At 44.0% G+C, this 18,353-nt stretch overlaps 1 protein-coding gene across 4 annotated transcripts in view; it reads left to right on the plus strand.

Annotated features, from left to right (window-relative positions):
- Positions 1–18,353, plus strand: part of LAMC2 (laminin subunit gamma 2) — a 77,470-nt gene that overhangs the window by 23,048 nt on the left and 36,069 nt on the right. For all 4 annotated transcript variants that reach the window (XM_061383438.1, XM_061383437.1, XM_061383435.1 and 1 more), the window contains 2 exons: positions 8,961–9,149; positions 15,666–15,801. In XM_061383438.1, coding sequence (XP_061239422.1) covers positions 8,961–9,149; positions 15,666–15,801 — 325 coding nt within the window. The remainder of the gene's footprint in view (positions 1–8,960; positions 9,150–15,665; positions 15,802–18,353) is intronic.

Raw genomic sequence — 18,353 nt, forward strand, 5'->3', positions numbered from 1 at the left:
CTAAGAAAGCCATAATTCAAAAAGACACATGCACCCCAAAGTTCATTGCAGTATTATTTATAAATTGAGTTTTTATATGCTTTGTGTGAAGAGCTTTTGAGACAACCAGTTGAACATGTAAAGTGCATGGCTGGACATGAGGATCTAAAACTGAGAAGGTATTCTGGGCCAGGGAAGTATCTTGGTATGTCCACACCTGTTGTGGTTATTGAAGTCCTTGGCTTGGATGAGAGAGTTCTAGAGTTCTATCATGAGAGGCATGGAGGCTCAGGCCTGAGACGTGAGAAGCACCAACACTTAGAGTTGGGGCAAGGAGAGGATCCCACAAAGACTTGAATGGGTAAGGGAAGAGGTGAGAAGCCAAGATGGCAATATGGCATCATAGTATCCAAGGGAAAAGAGTTTCAACAAGGAAGCAGAAGAAAAGATTCGATGTCTCAGAAAGGGAATGAGAGACAGAAAATACAAGAAAGGAAACAAGGCACATATCTGTCTAATCCTCTAAATTAGGAAGAGAATTAAGCACCATCCTTAAGCGGTTTATATGTGGACTTATCCCCAGGAGATTCCAGGTCACTTATTCTAAACTTGCTGCTGTTTAAGTGATTCAGTATTAGTGCTCTTAGCAGCTGAAATGGCAACAAGAGCAGCGAGGCTCTACGTAACAGGAGCCAGCACACTCTGTCAGGTTCAAACATGACGCTCAGATTCCTAGCTCCTGAGATAGTCCCGCACAGGGGCCAAGTACACTGCCTGTCAAGACTGCCTGGTGGCGGCAAACTGATCTCATGGTCTCACACCTGCCTCGCCCCTGCCCCTCCTTGCACGCAGTCCTAGGCGTGCTGCCCTTTGCAATGGCAGCTTCAGGCTCACACGCAGAGGTCGGGACATCCTGGTGCTGAAATGGTTCGTCCAATGAAAGCAGCAACCTGGAAGTCTCATACGCTCCTTCTAACAAAAGTATCACGTTCCTCTCGCAATTCATGCTGTTCTCATTTCCCCATAGTTTTTATTTTTTGGGGTACAAACATTAACTTTTTTTTTTACACTGAATGCCTTATATGTAAACAATGAAAACTTTATGTATTAATGTTGAGAAAATTTCATACTGGGTCCCTAGAGTCCTGAGAAATTTCTCTATGTTCCGGTTCTTGTTTGGCTTTTCTTAGAATCAGATCGCCTTCCTTCTTTCCTTCCATCTGTCTGTGCTTCCATCCATCCTTCCTTTCAGCCAGCCTTTCCTTTAACAGTCACAGTTGCAAGCCCTGTACTGGGTACGATGGGCTATGTCGACTGAAAAAAGTACACGCAACCTATAAGTTGAGAGTTATGTTTTATTTGGTGGAATCTTTTGGAACTTAAGCCCAGGAGGCAGCATCTCAAGTAACCCTAAGAGAACTGCTCCCAGGAGGTGGGGTAGGTGGGTGGGTTGGTGGCAGGAGCAGGTATATAGAAATTTTGTAACAAAGGGCAGGTAGCCAGAATGTCAAAAGTTTTTTTTTTTTTTTGTAAACTAAAGAAAACCAGATATCCCGTGTTAAGGAATTTAGCACTTTTCTATGTATGGAAAGATGCAAGAGTCAAGACTCACTGAAACCATTCCTTTGATGTGCACCTCATCTGTCTGGGGCCAGTATCCTGTGTTTTCACATCCTGAGCTCCCTTTCCTTAGGGCTCAGCGTAGGGAGTGACTGCAGTCTGATGGCTTCTAGATGGCTGGTGTTCTCCTTCCTGAGTTCCTTTACAGTTCACTGGCCCACATCGGAGGGCTGTAATCTCTGATGAATGACTGTGACTTGCTTGTTTACTGATATGGCAAGTAATATTCCTTTTCTCGGATACAAAAGTGCGAAGTGCGATAGAGGATGTTAGTCATGTACACAAATAGGGATGACTCAGGATAGAAAGTGATAAGTGCCATGAGAGAGATGGAGATGAAGACCTGTGGGCAATCAGAAAGAGAAGCTCTTAACCGGTTATCACTATGGACCAATGCCATCTAATTTTTTTGTTCCTAAGATTGCTCTTCTGCCGAGTGAGTTCAGACAGGGTGGGAGCAGGTAGTGCCCAGGCAAAGGAAACAGCAAGCCTAAAGGCCTAAAGGGAAATAGCTTGTGCACCCCAGGATTAGTGCATGCCAGGGTCTATGTGTTGGAGTCCAATGAACGAGAGATAGAAAGAGGACCAAGGTCAAGATGGAGAGGTCAGCAGGGCCAGATCTAGAGGGTTTTGAAAGGAGTTTGGATTTAAAATTTTGTTGTTACTGTTAGAGCGCTAAAAAGCACAAGGGTCCAGCATGTGAAGGTGGAAATTAGATCAGCTTGGTGAAAAGCAGAGCCGGGCTTTTTATGTTTAGAACAATAGAAAGAGGACTTGCCTGTATACAAATGGTCACAGGAATGCCAGATTGTTGATCCGTTCTCGTAATTGCTTTCAACATTTCCTCTGGAGAATTTAAAATGAGGTCTTGATGAACTGCAGCCCCTGATGCAGATTATTCCAAGACCTTGCCCCAGTACAACCCTAGGAAATATTTTCAGTTTCCTTTCATTCTTTGAAGGATACAGCTTGGAAACAGCCTTTGGCCCCGAGCTTCCTGTCCCAACCGGTTGGAGTTGTGTGTTTGAGTGAGGGTGGGAGTGTTAGGTGGGCCCGAGGCGGTCTGCACACCTTGCTGCATTGTTTGCAGACTTTGCAGCTCCTGGACTGTGTTTCCTGGTGGGGAGCCTGGGGGGTGGTGGGTGGATCAGCCTGCCTCTGGCTGCCTGGCGGGCTTTTCTAAGAAGTACCTTGAGGGTCAGCGATGGTGTGCTATTACAGCTGTTATGATAATAAATGCTTAAGTGCCAAAGAAGCAGCATACGTTGCAGTCAGACACAATTACTACCCACGTTTTCCTAGACTGAGAGAAATACAAAAAAGTCTGAGTGGCATGTTTGGTTTCTGTGGGGCTTCTGCGGGACTTGAGGTGAACTTGCTGAGTCTCCTTTCTTTAGCTCCTGAGGAGCATCCCTGCTGACAGGGCAAGGATTTAGGCTGGTGGAGTGAGGGGATGGTGAGGGGACAGGACAAAACCTTGAAAGTGAAGTGAAATCACTCAGTCATGTCCAACTCTTTGCGACCCCATGGACTGTAGCTTACCAGGCTCCTCAGTCCATGGGATTTTCCAGGCAAGAGTACTGGAGTGGGTTGCCATTTCCTTCTCTAGAGGATCTTCCCCACCCAGGAATCGAACCTGGGTCACCTCCAGTGTAGGCAGATGCTTTACTGTCTGAGCCACCAGGGAGGTCAAAACCTTGAAAAGATGTCCCTAATTTGGAAAGAGTACCATAGAAATGAATAGTCAAATAAGGGTAGTGGGTAGGACCTGATTCCTGTGATACAGAATCAGTGAGACAAGGAGAAAGATTCTGCCACTCTTAATTTCTAGACCCTATATGTCTTCAGGTCTGTTCAGGGTCAGAGTCTGATTTGTTTCTGTATTTTCTGATACAGTAATAGCTTAATGCCAGATCCTGGACCTATGCCTGTCCACGATAGAATGAGGAAAACCGTGATAACATGATATGTATGCGACAAAGGACATGTCCAAGATGTGTATGTGACAAAGCCCAATATATCTCAAATAAGTGTATATTTAATATCTTACTTGGAATTCTCCAGGCAAGAATGCTAGAGTGGATTGCCATTTCCTTCTCCAGTGGATCTTCCCAGCCCAGGGATTGAACCAAGGTCTCCTGCATTGCAGGCAGATTCTTTACTGGCTGAGCCACCAGGGAAGCCCATATAAAACTTATGATTCCCTTTATTGAAATCTTGCTGGCTCACTATGTCTTTTCCTCTAAGTATCACGAAAACTGCATGAAGTCTTGGACAGCTATTGGTTTTTTAAAAAATTTTATTTATTTATGGCTGTGCAGGGTCTTCATTGTTGCATGTGGGCTTTCTCTAGTTGCAGTGAGCCGGGGCCACTCTTCATTTCTGTGCCTGGGCTTCTCATTGCAGTAACTTCTCTTGCAGAACACAGGCTCTAGCTGTGTGGGCTCAGTAGTTGTGTTGCGTGGGCTTAGTTGCTCCACAACATGTGGGCTCTTCCAGGACCAGTGATGGAACCCATGTCCCCTGCATTGGCAGGCAGATTCTTAACTACTGGATCACCAGGGTAGTCCCATCTGTTGGTTTCTGGCTACCGCTAAATTCCTGAAAACAGGGTATGGCACATAGATGCTCAGTCTATATTTGTTGGATGAAAGGATTTGGCAAATTATTCCCAATGGACCCAGGACATGTCCAGGACCCCCTCTTTATACTTGTATCACTGGCTTTTGTGTCAAGGCTCCCTGATGGAAACTAGACAATATAGTTACAAAATTTACAGCTGGCCCCAAATTTAGAAGAATAGCAAGTAGATTTCAAAAAAAAAAAAAAAAATTCTATAACAGATTTAAAGCTGAAGAAGGCTAAACATAAAAAAGGAAGTATAATTAAAAAAACATTTTTAGAGTTTCCTCTTGTTTTAAAATGTATTATAGGTGTGTGTGCCCAGTCACATCTGACTTTTTGTGGCTCCGTGGACTATAGCCCGTTAAGCTCCTCTGTCCGTGGAATTCTCCAGGCAAGAATACTGGAGTGGGTTGCTATTTCCTCTACTCCAGGGAATCACTGAACCCATGTCTCCTGTGTTTCCTGCATTGGCAGGCGAATTCTTTACCACTGCGCCACCTGGGAAACGTACCTAACCCTGGGCTTAAAGAGAAGCCCAACTGAGAGAGAGCAGGGTAGCTCACAATAGGTTTGCCGCAGAGTTCCAGAGTGGAGAAATGCTGCCTAAAGGCCTCCTGTATTGGAATTATATGAAGGCATCTCCATCGAAGGCTGTGAATTTTAAAGGAAGAACATCATTTCTTTCATAACAGAGCTTTAAAGCAGAAGGGACAGAAGGAAAGGGAAATGGTTAAAAAAAGATAACGGGGTTTTCTATTTTTAAAATAATGCTCTAAAAATACATCACTTCCTAATGAAAATAACTTCTACCAGCAAAAAGTTTGTTTTGAATGAAAAAAGACTTCCCTGGTGGTCCGGGTGGCTAAGACTCCACGCTCCCAATGCAGCTGAGTCTTGGTCAGGGAGTAGATCCCACAAACTGCAACTAGAAGCTCGAATGCTGCAGCAAAGATTGAAGGTCCTGCAAGACCCAGCGCAGACAAATAAATAAACAGAATAAACATAAAATAAATACAAAAAAGAAAACAGAGACCACACAAAAAGCAGGAAAAAAAAAAAAAAGCAATGAGACGTTTGAAATTATTTCTAGATTGTTCACAAAGGTCATCCAGGGCAGGGAGGGCACTGGCTTAGTGTGGGATCCAACTGGACAGCCTCACAAGGATCATTGGCTGGTGGATTTAGCTCTTGTTCGTGCCTAATGAGCTGCTCGGCAGAAATTTCACAGCACATGGCAGCTGTGTGGCACATCTGTTGGAGATCCAGAAAAATCCATTACACAAACATTCGTTGGGAAAGATTCGGCTTGGCATCAGTTCTGTGAAAAAGCCCTGGGAGTCTGAACTGAATGCAAACTTCATGGGCTGTGAGTTTAGTGAAATGTTAGGCTCATCTGTGGAATTATAATATCTGGTCCTGCTGTAAGCTAAGCTGTTCAAACCACATTTGAAGAGCTGTAATAAATTCTGGTCATTTAAAGAAAGGTAGTGAAAATGAGTGGAGAAGGAAATGGCAACCCACTCCAGTGTTCTTGCCTGGAGAATCCCAGGGACGGGGGAGCCTGATGGGCTGCTGTCTATGGGGTCGCACAGAGTTGGACATGACTGAAGCGACTTAGCAGCAGCAGTGAAAATGAGAGTTTGTTCCTAGGAAGGGAGTCAAGATGAACCTAGAAATCGTGACTTGGGAAATGGTTGAAAGTTCTGGAGGTGACAGATCTTCAGCTTAACCTGAAGAAGAGAAGGCTAAAGATGAAGATGGTCCTATCTTCAGATACTCAAGGGCTTGGCTAATGCAGCGCCTTATAAATGTAAATGTGAGAAATGTCTGATGAGTCAATAAATAGAGAAGAGAGTAGGTGTGTCTGTGTATGTGTTGTTGTTTTCCACAGAAGAACAGAATGCATGATAAAATTATAGGGACAGAGGCACATTTAAAATTGCAGGGACATCCTGGTGGCTCAGTGGATAAGAATCTGCTGCCAATGCAGGGGACATGAGTTCCATCCCTGGTCTGGGAAGATCCCACATGCCTTGGAGCAACTAAGCCCATGCGCCACAGCCTCTGAGCCTGTGCTCTGCAACAAGAGAAGCACCACAATGAGAAGCCCATGCTCACTGCAAGTAGAGAAAGCCTGGGCACAGCGATGCAGACCCAGTGCAGCCAAAAATAAATAAAATATCAGATGAGTGAGAAAAGGAGGGGAAACAATTAAAAAAATGATAGTTTAAAAAATAAAATTGCATAAAAATAATGTGTAACAACCAGAGCTGTCTCAGGAGGGATGGGACATCTTGCCAGATTAGGAAGAACTGGAGAAGAGGCTGAATAACTTTCCATGAGGGAGTCACAGAAAGAATACCTACACACAGGAGCAGACCAGAGCCTTGAGACGCAAGAGTAACATGGAAAGGCTAGAGCTTTGTGATTGGACACACCTGGGAGCATTTACACCCTTGCCACTTCGCTGTGTCAGCTGAGGTGAGACACCCACCCCCTCTATGCATTCATTTCTTCATCTGTTGAATGAAAATTATTAAACCCATGTTAAAGTGTTATTGCAAGAATTAACTGAGCTGCTGAATGTAAAATCCCAGAAACATACTGGTCTCTGGATAGGTTCTTGACTTTGCTCAGATTAGGGGCAGCCACAGGAGTAAGAGAATGAGTTTTAGGAGTTACTGCAAAGAAGTCCCTCACGAAGGTCAGCGGCTGTACTCAGCCACCTTGGCCACCTTTGTTCCGTCAGAGCTGCCAAGGCCTGCACGGGCAGCTGCTCTGTATCTGTTGGTACATTTGCTGACTTTTAATATGAGTCCCCAGGGTAAGTCACGGCCCTGGGCATTGCCAGAGACAAGTTCTCACTAGGGTCGCATGGCCAACAGAGACAGTGTCTCTGGGGGAAAGAAAGTGGGTTTTGGCAACAGACAGAGGTTCAAATCCCAGCTTTCCACTGGGTCAAGTTACTTAACTTTTGTAAGCTGCATTTTTCTCATCTGAGGCAATACCTCTCTCCTGTGAGTGAGGGGTGAAATAGCATAGACCAAGGACTTGATCTTCTTTTGTCAGTGGAATCCTTTCGACAATCCAGGGAGCTAGAAAATGCAGTCTACGTTTATAAAAGAAAAAAGAATCAGAGAGTTGAAGTGATTGCCTGAGGAACTAGCAGAACTGGTACTTGATACCATTCTTTTTACCCCAAGGCTCATCATCTTTTCCAAACCGTGGCTGAAATATTTGCTGGGGGTCTGCTGTGTGCCAGGTACAACACTAAGGATTTCCCCTGTTAACTCATGGGCTGTTTCGGTCCCGCATGGACATGTTAGTCACACCACGAGTCTCTTTGGAACATGCATAACGTAAACTTTCCTAGAAACCTGGGGAAAGTCCTTCTTAATGGGACTGTGGTTCTTTTTGACTCCTGGCTTTGGGAGAGACCCTTATGGCACAGTGAGAGGGGAGGAAATACCTGTCCAGATAGTCATATTAGCTCCTCAAGCACAGGGAACCCTCCTACATTGTTGGTGGGAGTATAAATTGGTGCAGCCTCTTTGGGAAACAGAATGGAGGTTCCTCAAAAAACTGAAGTAGCTACGTGATCCCACAATCCTGTTCCTGGGCATATACCGAGACAAAACTGTAATTTAAAAAGATAGATGCACCCCTGTGTTCATGGCAGGACTATTCACAGTAGTCAAGACATGGAAACCACCTAAATGTGGGTCGAGAGATGAATGGATAAAGAAGACATGATCCACACACACACAATGGAACACTACTCAGCCACAAAAAGAATGAAATGATGCCATTTGCAGCAACACAGATGGTCCTAGGATTATCGTGCTGAGTGAAGTCAGTCAGAAAGAGAAAGACAAATACTATATGATATCACTTATGTGTGGAATCTAAAATGTGGCACAAATGAGCTTATCCATGAAACAGAAACAGACTCACAGGCGTAGAGAACAGATTTGTGGTTGCCAAGGGGGCTGGGTTGGGGAGGGAAGGATTGGGAGTTTGGGATTAGCAGATGCAAACTATTACATATACGGTGGATAAACAGGGTCCTACTCATAGCACAAGGAACTTACTCAATATCCTGTAATAAACCATAATAAGGGATATGAAGAAGAATGTATATATGTATGTATAACTGAATCACTTTGCTGAACACCAGGAATTAATATAACACTGCAAATTGCTGTGTTTCAATAAAAAATTAAAAAAAAATTAGCTCCTTGACCATCACTGGAAGGACAGATGCTATAGGTCTTGAATAGATAACACCTTCAGCTGTTTCACAGTCGTGCCAGAGTGCACATCCTGGCGGTCCTCAGGTCTTCTCCAGCCCATAGACTTGTACTGTGGGGTTTCACAGAATTTTAAAGATGAATTCCTTGCATATATTTAAATCAGGACTTTTCACATAAAAATACATAATGTTAGAGCTTTGGTTTGTCTTGAGGGGTCTGGCAGTCTTGCAACCCTGACTGCACGTCGTTTTGTGTTCTCCAAGGCAACACTCCTCCAGCAACGCTTCCTTTAGGTAAACCGAGAACTCCCTCCATCGTCGTGCGGCCAATTTCACCCCGTTACCTTTTGCTACCGAGCAGTTTAAACTAGTATGTAGTACCCTGGGCATCATTTTTATTAATAATAATAATAAAACACCTAGGAGAATTGCCCCAACTTGTTTTCTGCTGACGATGTCTTCTTTTTTCCCCCCTAATCCCTAGTCTGTGATTGCAATGGGAAGTCCAGGCAATGCATCTTTGATCAGGAACTTCACAGACTGACAGGAAATGGATTCCGCTGCCTCCACTGCAGTGACAACACTGGTGGCATTCACTGTGAGAGGTGCAAGGAAGGATTTTACCGACACAGGGAGAGAGACCGCTGTTTGCCCTGCAACTGCAACTCCAAAGGTAGTCTGATAAAAGGGGGGGAATTGGGGGGAGAGAATGGGGAGAGAGGGGGAGGGGAGAGAATGGGGGGAGAGAGGGAGGGGGAGGGGAGAGAATAGGGAAAGGGAAGGAGGGGGAGGGGAGACAATGGGGAGGGAGGGAAGCAGGGGAAAAGAGAGAGAGAGCAGACCAAGAGGCAGATGTTCAGTTTTCTTGAATAGACACTTCCCAGTTGGTCCGGTGGTTAAGACTCCACAGTACTCCCAATGCATGGGCACAGGTTCGATCCCTGGACTAGGAACTAAGGTACCCCATGGCACAGCCAAAAGTAAACAAACAGAACAGAAAAATATATTGCAAAACTAATAATTTCCTTTCAACATATGAACATATAATTCTAAAAATAAAGTTTATTTAAAAATTTCTAGAACAACTGGGAATCTACTAGACACTGGTTTTTTTTTTTAGCAATTTCAATCTGAAAGGAAATATGTTTTCTCTTAAGGCTAGGTTGTAGGAACTAGCTGTGGTCTTCAGGGCCCATTAGTTGGAATTCCAGCCCCAAGAGAGGCACCCGATGACTTTTCCCAGCAGATGAGTCTTTGACCTGGAGAAGGAAATGGCTACCCACAAAGAAGCTTGTATTCTTCCAGTGATAGTTCTTCATTTCCATAACTATCCCTTTGACCAGCCTCTCAAAAATAAGAGATTAGAAAGATTTGTTTCTGGTGCTATGCTGGGTGCTGGCAAGATAAAGTGAGACTGATAAAAGAGACAGACACAGAATAGGTAGATTAGAATCCTTCACAGGGTGGTGAGCAAGAGAAAATAGAACAATAAATAAGAAGACCTAGTAGGGTGGCTGGTTCACAGGAGAGCCTGTTTTTGTTGTTCTTGTTCTAAATGTATCACCCACTGCTGTATTCTCAGAACTATAGGCAGTTTATGTGTACACAGATGCACATGTCCTGCTGAGGTCATCATGAAAAGTGAAAGTGTTAGTTGCTCAGTCCTGTCTGACCCTTTGCGACCCCATGGACTGTGGCCCGCCAGGCTCCTCTGTCCATGGGGATTCTCCAGGCAAGAATACTGGAATGGGTAGCCATTCCCTTCTCCAGGGACTCTTCCTAACCCAGGGATTGAACAGGGGTCTCCCTCACTGAGGCAGATTCTTTACCATCATAGTCATGAGCAGACAGTAAAGACAAGTTAATAAAGATAAAGAGGAAGAGAGAGATAAATATTTGGGACTTAAAAAATTAAAAACAATTATTTTGGCCACACCATGAGGTACACAGAATCTTATTTCCCCAAGCAGGGATTGAACCAGTGCCCTCTGTAGTGGAAGTGGGGAGTCCTAACCACTGACCACTCGGGAAGTCCCTGAAGTTGGGACTTTGTAAAGCTACCTTATTTGTCTATTGTCTTCCTTGGCATATCTATTTCTCTTTGCCAAAAAGTGTTTAATACTATAATGTGATCAATGTTAATTTACCAAAAAGGTATAGCCTTATGACTCAGTATAACTCTGTGGAGCCGATTCTTAGCAGCAGCTGAAAGAATCTAAAAATGGGCAGGCTTTGGCCCAGCCATGACTTGCAAGTAGCGTGTGTTGGGGAGCCTTCGAAAACGGGGGTGACCCCATGGTGATACAGACCCATACATCAGCAGTCATTCTCAGATTCACCAGACTTGCTGCTACCATATGGTTTGAGTCAGATTTGCTCAGTCTTGTGGCTTTGACTCAGCATCCAGAATCTTTGGGGTTTAGTAATTCTCCCTCTGAACCAAAGAAAAATTAAAAGAAAAATGATTTCACTTTAATGGGCATTTAACCTCTCTGACAAGCCCGTATCCCCTTAGGTGATGTGGCTTTGTTGTGAGTCACTAGAGTTGGGTCATCCCAGGAAAATAATCAGCGTGAATGTGATGCGAAATGCAATTGGCTCAGCTGGAAAGCCTGGCCTGAAGACAAGGCTATTAGTCTGGGAGTAGACAAGGAGCCTGCGTGGTGAAGCTAGATGGTGAAGAGGCTTTACCATGCCGTCTCTTTGCGTGGTGAAGCTAGATGGTGAAGAGGCTTTACCATGCCGTCTCTTCTTCTCCACTCTCGTTTGTTGCCACCCAGCAACAGTGAGCCTGGTTCTTTCCTTTCTTTGGGGGAATAGACATCTTGGACTCCGGGTGAACAACCCAGTAGGAAGCAGTGGAGCCCAGTGATGATTTATGTCTTGTATGATATTAATAGTTAACAAGAATTACACGCTTACTCTGTGCCAGGCACTTTTCTAAACACTTTCATCCACTAATTAATTTAATCTTCACAAATAACCCTATGAAGACAGTGCTATTATTTTCATTTTACAATGAGGTAGCAGAGGCTTAGAGAGGGAGGTGATGGGACTTGTCGAGGGCTGAGTGGCACGGTGGTGGCCGGGGCTGTCCCCACTGTGTGCCATCTCCAGCTACCTGTTGACTGCACAGGTCACAAAATCAGTAGCAAGAATTTAATTCTCTGTGTGATTTCTCAGTTTCCCCATCAGCCAGAGGGTATTTTTCACTTTCAAAATATAACTTCCCAAGGGAATTTGTTGTATATTCAGTTACATCAGTTTCTTCTAAATATACCAACTAGACTTATTTTTAGGTGATGATTTTAGGGGCTCAGCAACAGGGCTGAATTATCCTCAGTTCTCGTAACCCTGATAGCTTTCTGTGGATACTTTGAAACTCACTGCGTGTTTGTGTTTTCCTCCCCTGATACCTAAATTCTTGAGATCTGTACAGACATTAATGATATTGGGTTTGTTCTCTTAATTTTATTTTTTTTAAATATGTACAAGCCATGCAGTGAATTACTCAGACTATAACATTTGAGTTATTGTTTTGAAACATGTCTTAGATAATAATTTAATTATTATTAAATACAGTGATTGGATAACAATAATATAGTGCTATTTAAAAATGCAAGTGTCTATATTTTTTAAGCATTCTCAAAAGGAAGCAAGCTCTCTCAGTCATTTTAGAATATGTTCCTGAGTCCTCTAATGCATATAGACAGTACTACCTAAGTCCTGAAGTGCTTTTTGGGGACACATTTGAAACAAGAAGCTCTTCTTCATCTATCCTTTAGGCCCATTTGTTCACAATTCCTAAGAGTAGCTCGTGATATAGGAATTGGGACAGGTGTTTTTATTTTAATGAGATACTTTGAAAACCCAGTGCTATTATTTTGGAAGTTTGGGAACATGAAATAAATCAATCCTGTTGATAGTAAGAGCCTGTACGTGTTTCCATGTCAACTTTGCAAGGCTTGAAGGAGGCCTAGAAGATTCAGGCATAAACTGCTTTTGTGAGCACTTACTATGTGTGAGACATTGAGTTAGGTGCTTCATTTACTTTAGTTTGGGAGACATTGAGTTAGGTGCTTCATTTACTTTAGTTTGGGAGACATTGAGTTAGGTGCTTCATTTACTTTAGTTTGGGGAGACATTGAGTTAGGTGCTTCATTTACTTTAGTTTGGGAGACATTGAGTTAGGTGCTTCATTTATTTTAGTTTGGGAGACATTGAATTAGGTGCTTCACTTACTTTAGTTTGGGAGACATTGAGTTAGGTGCTTCAGTTATTTTAGTTTGGGAAACATTGAATTAGGTGCTTCATTTACTTTAGTTTGGGAGACATTGAGTTAGGTGCTTCATTTATTTTAGTTTGGGAGACATTGAGTTAGGTGCTTCATTTACTTTAGTTTGGGAGACATTGAGTTAGGTGCTTCATTTACTTTAGTTTGGGCTTCCCAGGTAGCTCAGTGGTAAAGGATTCACCTGCCAGTGCAGGAGACTCAAGTTCGATCCCTGACTTGGGAAGATCCCCTGGAGAAGGAAGTGGCAATCCTCTCCAGTATTCTTACCTGGGAAATCGTATGGACAAGGGAGCCTGGCAGGCTACAGACCATGGACCAGTAAGAGTTGCTTCTGAAAAACTATTGTAGGGAGAGTTTTCTTAAATTGGACTTCCCTGGTAGCTCAGACGGTAAAGTGTGTGTCTACAATGCGGGAGACCTGGGGGAGAGTTTTCTTAAATTAAAAACATAATTTCCAGTAATTTGAATGGAGGAAAAAAAAACCATGTTTCTGGGTCCCAGATGTACTCATTTATGTTTAAATAATTAAATTGTATAAATTTAAACAGGAATTTACCTTCTTAGCTCGTCTGCTGTGTGTCTCTAAACGCCAACCCCAGTGGCCTCTTCTCACTCTCATCTTAAGTGCTCTCTTGTCTTAGATATTGGAAACTATTCCATCTTCTTCCTCCCTTAACCCTCCTTGGAATTCTCCTCCCTTGGCTTCCACTATTCGGAGACTTCTTCCCATTCCTATCACCCTTTCCCTTTGCTTAATCAGTGATATTCAATTTCCACCCAAGGTGCCTTCCCCTCTTCTCTCTATCTGCTCCCGGTGTGAGCTGTCTGATCCTCTGAGTGCTCCCAATTATCCACAAATGGATTTGATATCTTATCAGCTCTTAATTCACCAATAAATATGGTGAACTAATATATATATATATATAATGCCCAATTCAGTGTCTCACACAGAGCATAAAAGGTAGTTTCTGTTCTTATCACTGAGGGTCCTTTCAAGCCTTGCAAGGTTGACACGGAGACTCTTACAGACTCTAACTGTGAATGTAACTAGTTTATTTCATGTTCCACCTGCGGCTATAGACACAGAGCCAAACACCTTTATTGATTTGATTTGTATCTATAAGTGAATTAAAAGTTCACAGTCAAGTAAGAGATTAGGAGAAAGAAGGAACAACTGGTTAGTGTTCTGTTGGCTTTATAGATTATGAATAGCCTGTTATCACAGTTCAGATATAGTATTATTTATAATACTGCCAGCCTTAGGGAAATTATCAAGTGGGTGAACCACATTCTACCTCATCTTTTGGCTTCCTCCTCCTTTCACAATAACCATATCCTCCTTCCTGAGGGCTAATTAATGCAACAGACATCTAGGACTCTGCTTCGGGCACTGGGAATTCAGCAGGGAACACAAGCTGAGGGAGTTATCAGTAAGCAGGGCTAAGGACTGAGGGAGCAGTGGGCTGAATGTTATAGACATAAGAGTTAGAGAAGGTTTCTCTAGAGAAGTTAATCAAGACGTAAGTGCTGAGAATGGGCCAACTAGGGTGCGTTCTCAGGATAGAACATTCCAGGCTGAAGAAGCAGCAGGTGCAAATGCCCCGAGGAGGGAAACAATCAGCATATTCCAGGAACAGGGAGGGGAGCTAGGATGCTGGACCTCAGTGAAGGAGCAGAAGATGAGGCAAGAGAGGCCAAGGCTTGTAGGTCATGGTACAGAGTTTGCACTTTATTCCGCTAATAGCAGGGACCTATCAGAAGACCTAGACCCATCAGAAGACCTAAACAGACCAGTCATATGATTCAAACTCCGTTGGAAAGGAGCACTTTGGCTTCTATAGACAGAATGGAGTGTAGGGAGTCAGGATGGAGGTAGGGGCCAGGTGAGAGAAGGAGGAAGCTTGAACTGGGGGTGGTTGAAGGGGAGGTGCTAAGGGTGGCTGGATTCCAGGATGGCACACTTTGTTATCCTGAGTATCTCTCACCTTTCAGCAACAGTCTGTGAGGTCATTTTATAGAGCATATCTATAAACAATTAATCATAGGAAAGTACTCTAGAGCCCCAAACCAGGTAAGATGCACAGAGTCTTCACTCCTCACAAGAGGTGATGCTCCAAAGGTGAGAATTTCTACTGCTCCAGGTAGGTAGAGATATTTTTGGTTAAGAGGCTTTTTTCTACTCTTGCAATCATACCATGTGAGCACTGACCCTTGAAAGATGTTGTTTACCTGCCAGAGATAAGGGAGAAGGTGGCTCACTTTTGCATCCTGTCTTTGTGGAGGCTCATGTGCTCTTTCACAAATGTTCCTTCTTAAGATCTCAAGGATTTGACAAATGACTTAATGTTGAAACCAGAGCAGATATATAGATAATAATGCTTTCCGGAGTAATTTCTATTTCTTTCCCCAAAGAAGCCATCCTTGGCTGTCAGAATTTTCCCTCGTGGTGGATGCGTATCCCAATGATGTGAAAGAATTGCCCAAGGCAGCAGGCCGTGGTGATTCAGTTCAGTTCAGTTCAGTCGTTCAGTCATGTCCAACTCTTTGTGACCCCATGGACTGCAGTGTGCCAGACCTCCCTGTCCATCACCAACTCCCGGAGTCCACCCAAACTCATATCCATCGAGTCGGTGATGCCATCCAACCATCTCATCCTCTGCTGTCCCCTTCTCCTCCCACCCTCAATCTTTCCCAGCATCAGGGTCTTTTCAAATGAGTCAGCTCTTTGCATCAGGTGGCCGAAGTATTGGAGTTTCAGCTTCAGCATCAGTGCTTCCAATGAACACTCATTTCTTAGTATTTATTGAGCTCCCATACGGTGACGGTTGCCCTCTAATGTCATATGAATGAAATAGTTCCTTTTCTTCTTTCCTTTCCCCTCCTTTGTGGTTATAGGTTCTCTTAGCCCTCGATGTGACAACACTGGGCGGTGCAGCTGTAAGCCAGGTGTGACAGGGGACAGGTGTGACCGCTGTTTGCCAGGCTTCCACACCCTCACCGATGCTGGGTGCACCCAAGACCGGAAGCTCCTGTAAGTGCCTGTGCCACCACCGCTGGTTCCACTGTGACTAGTGGCGATCGTGTCAACATTAGGGACCACTTACAACTACTGAGTAACTGTTACTAAGTAACTGAGTTATGGAAACACTATTTTAAGAAAAATGTTTATTTTTTGGCTGCACCGAGTCTCAGTTGTGGCATGAGATCTTACTTCCTTGACCAGGGATCAAACCCAGGCCTCCTGCATTGGGAGCTTAGAGTCTTAGCCACTGGGCCACCAGGGAAGTCTTTTGGGGACTATGTGTGCATTATCTCATTTAACCCTCACAATAACCCTAAAAACTTTGGATTAGTGTTATACTTGTGTTAAAGATAAGAAACTTAAACCCTGAGAGGATAAATAAGGTGCCCGGTGTTGCGGGTGGACTTCATACTCAGGCTCAGAATGTTGTCTGTGGAGGCCACGCTCATCACCCTGACAACTACCCCTCCTATAGACAAACTAGGGCGGAAGTTAAGAGTCCTTTATGTTTTAACCTGGAACTTGTTTCAGATAAGTGAATTTAGAGTAGAAGAACTTCCTGCATAATTCGAATCTCCTTTAGCTTGAAGCATTCTCTAGTCCTCCTCAACTTACTTTTCTGGAAAAAGGTGAAGCGCACCTTATAAGTCACATGGCCAGCCCGCAGCGGTGCAGAGCCAACAAGGTGCTGGGCTGGCTTTGGGGAGGAGCAGCTTGGCAGTGAAGCCACGGGCTAGAAGACTGCCCACAGAGAAACCGCTTCCTCATCACCCATGATTCCAGCCCCTTGTCCATGCGAGACCCACCCGCCAGCCTTGCCTGCGCCATCCTTCTTACCACCATTCCCAGTTCTCTTCCCCTCCCAGCCTTCCCTGACCCCTCCTAGGCCCTGTCTCCCTTGGTAATCCTTGTAAACTATGAAATAGATGACATCATGGCTCTGCTCCAAACCTCCATTAGCTTCTTTCCTACCTAGAATGAGATCGAAACTTCCAATCTAGGCAGCTAGGGCCTCCAAGACCCTCCTGCCCTCTCCATTTACCACCTGAGGCTTCTGCTCCATTTCTCACCCCCTCCCAGGCTTCCTTTCCTTCTTCAAAGGAGCCAAGTGATGTGACTTTGGCCTTGGCTTGGAGTCCTCTTCCCTCCCACAGAGCCAGCCACACAGAGCTTCATAGGTTCCATCCCCACCTTGTCCGTCCCCTCTCAGGGGCCTTCCGGACCAGTCCCCACTGCTCTGCGCTGACTCTGTTGTTTTACAGTCTCTTACTTTATGTATGTATCTGTCTGTCTCTCCCACTAGAATGGAAGCCTGGTTTTGGCTTTGCCGTGTTCACTGCTGCGGGGAGAGGCCCGTGAGCGTGTTCCAGCTTGGCTACAGCTGCAGTTGCACTTTCTTGCCATTGCTGTTCATGTATCTGCCCTGCCTTGCGACTCCTAGAGAGCAGGACTGTTTCGTATTTTTTACTATCCCCAGTGCTTAGCAACCAGTAGATGCTAAATATGTGTTTCTCAGAGGGGCTGGGATAGGGAAGAGACCATGGCAACTGAAAGGTGGAGATTGGAAAAGAAATCTTCAGGAAGCCCAATAGGACTTGGCACTGATTAGATGAGAAATGTGAAGGAGGAGGAGTCAGAGGCAGGTTTGGGCAGGCTCTGATGGGGTCATGGGGCAGTCAGGAGGAGCAGGTCAGTAGGGAAGAGAACAAACTTGGTGTTAGATGCATGAGATAAATACATATGCTTATGGGGCAAGCTCGGTCATAGAGACCAGGACTTTGGTTAGTCAGAGACCAGTCATCAGTTAAAGCGCTAGTCTGCACAAGACAAGGAGATTGTGCCAAAATTAAATAATGAAAATACTGATTTTTTTCATTGAGGAAAGTCTTGCAACCAGAAAAAAATATCAGTGAAACTGATAGCAATTTCACTCCTAGATATACATTCGAGAGATATGAAAACATATGTATCTGCACAAAAACTCGTATGCAAATTTTCACATTAATGTACACAAATTATCTACTATGAATAATTAGCATTATTCATAATAGTTAAAAAGTAGAAACCTAAATGTGCATTCTGATGAGTGGATGAACAGAACGTAGTATATTCACATGATGGGATTTTATTCAGCCATGCAAAGAATGAACTACTGATACATGATACAGCATGGATGGATCCTGAAGACATACTAAGTGAAAGAATCAAAACACAGAAGGCCACACGTTGTACAATTCCATTTATAGGAAGCATTCAGAATAGGCAAATCTCCAGAGCCAAAAAGTTGGTTGGTGGTTGCTGAGGATTTGGGGGAAGGCAATGAGGGTGATTCCTAAAGGACAACAGGCTTTCTCTGTAGAGTGATAAAAATGTTCCAAAGTTGGTTGTGGTGCTGTTTGCATAACTCTGAGGATCAATTAAAACCCAATGAGTCGTATACTTTAAATAATGAATTGCAGGGTATGAATTATTTGTGAAATAGAAGTGCTACCAGAAGGGAGAACTAAATGAACAAGAAGCAAATAGGTGGAATCAACCGTGATGAAAGCAGACACCCCTGG

The sequence above is a fragment of the Bos javanicus genome, chromosome 16 (genome assembly GCF_032452875.1).
Source record: "Bos javanicus breed banteng chromosome 16, ARS-OSU_banteng_1.0, whole genome shotgun sequence".
In the NCBI taxonomy this organism is placed as follows: Eukaryota; Metazoa; Chordata; class Mammalia; order Artiodactyla; family Bovidae; genus Bos; species Bos javanicus.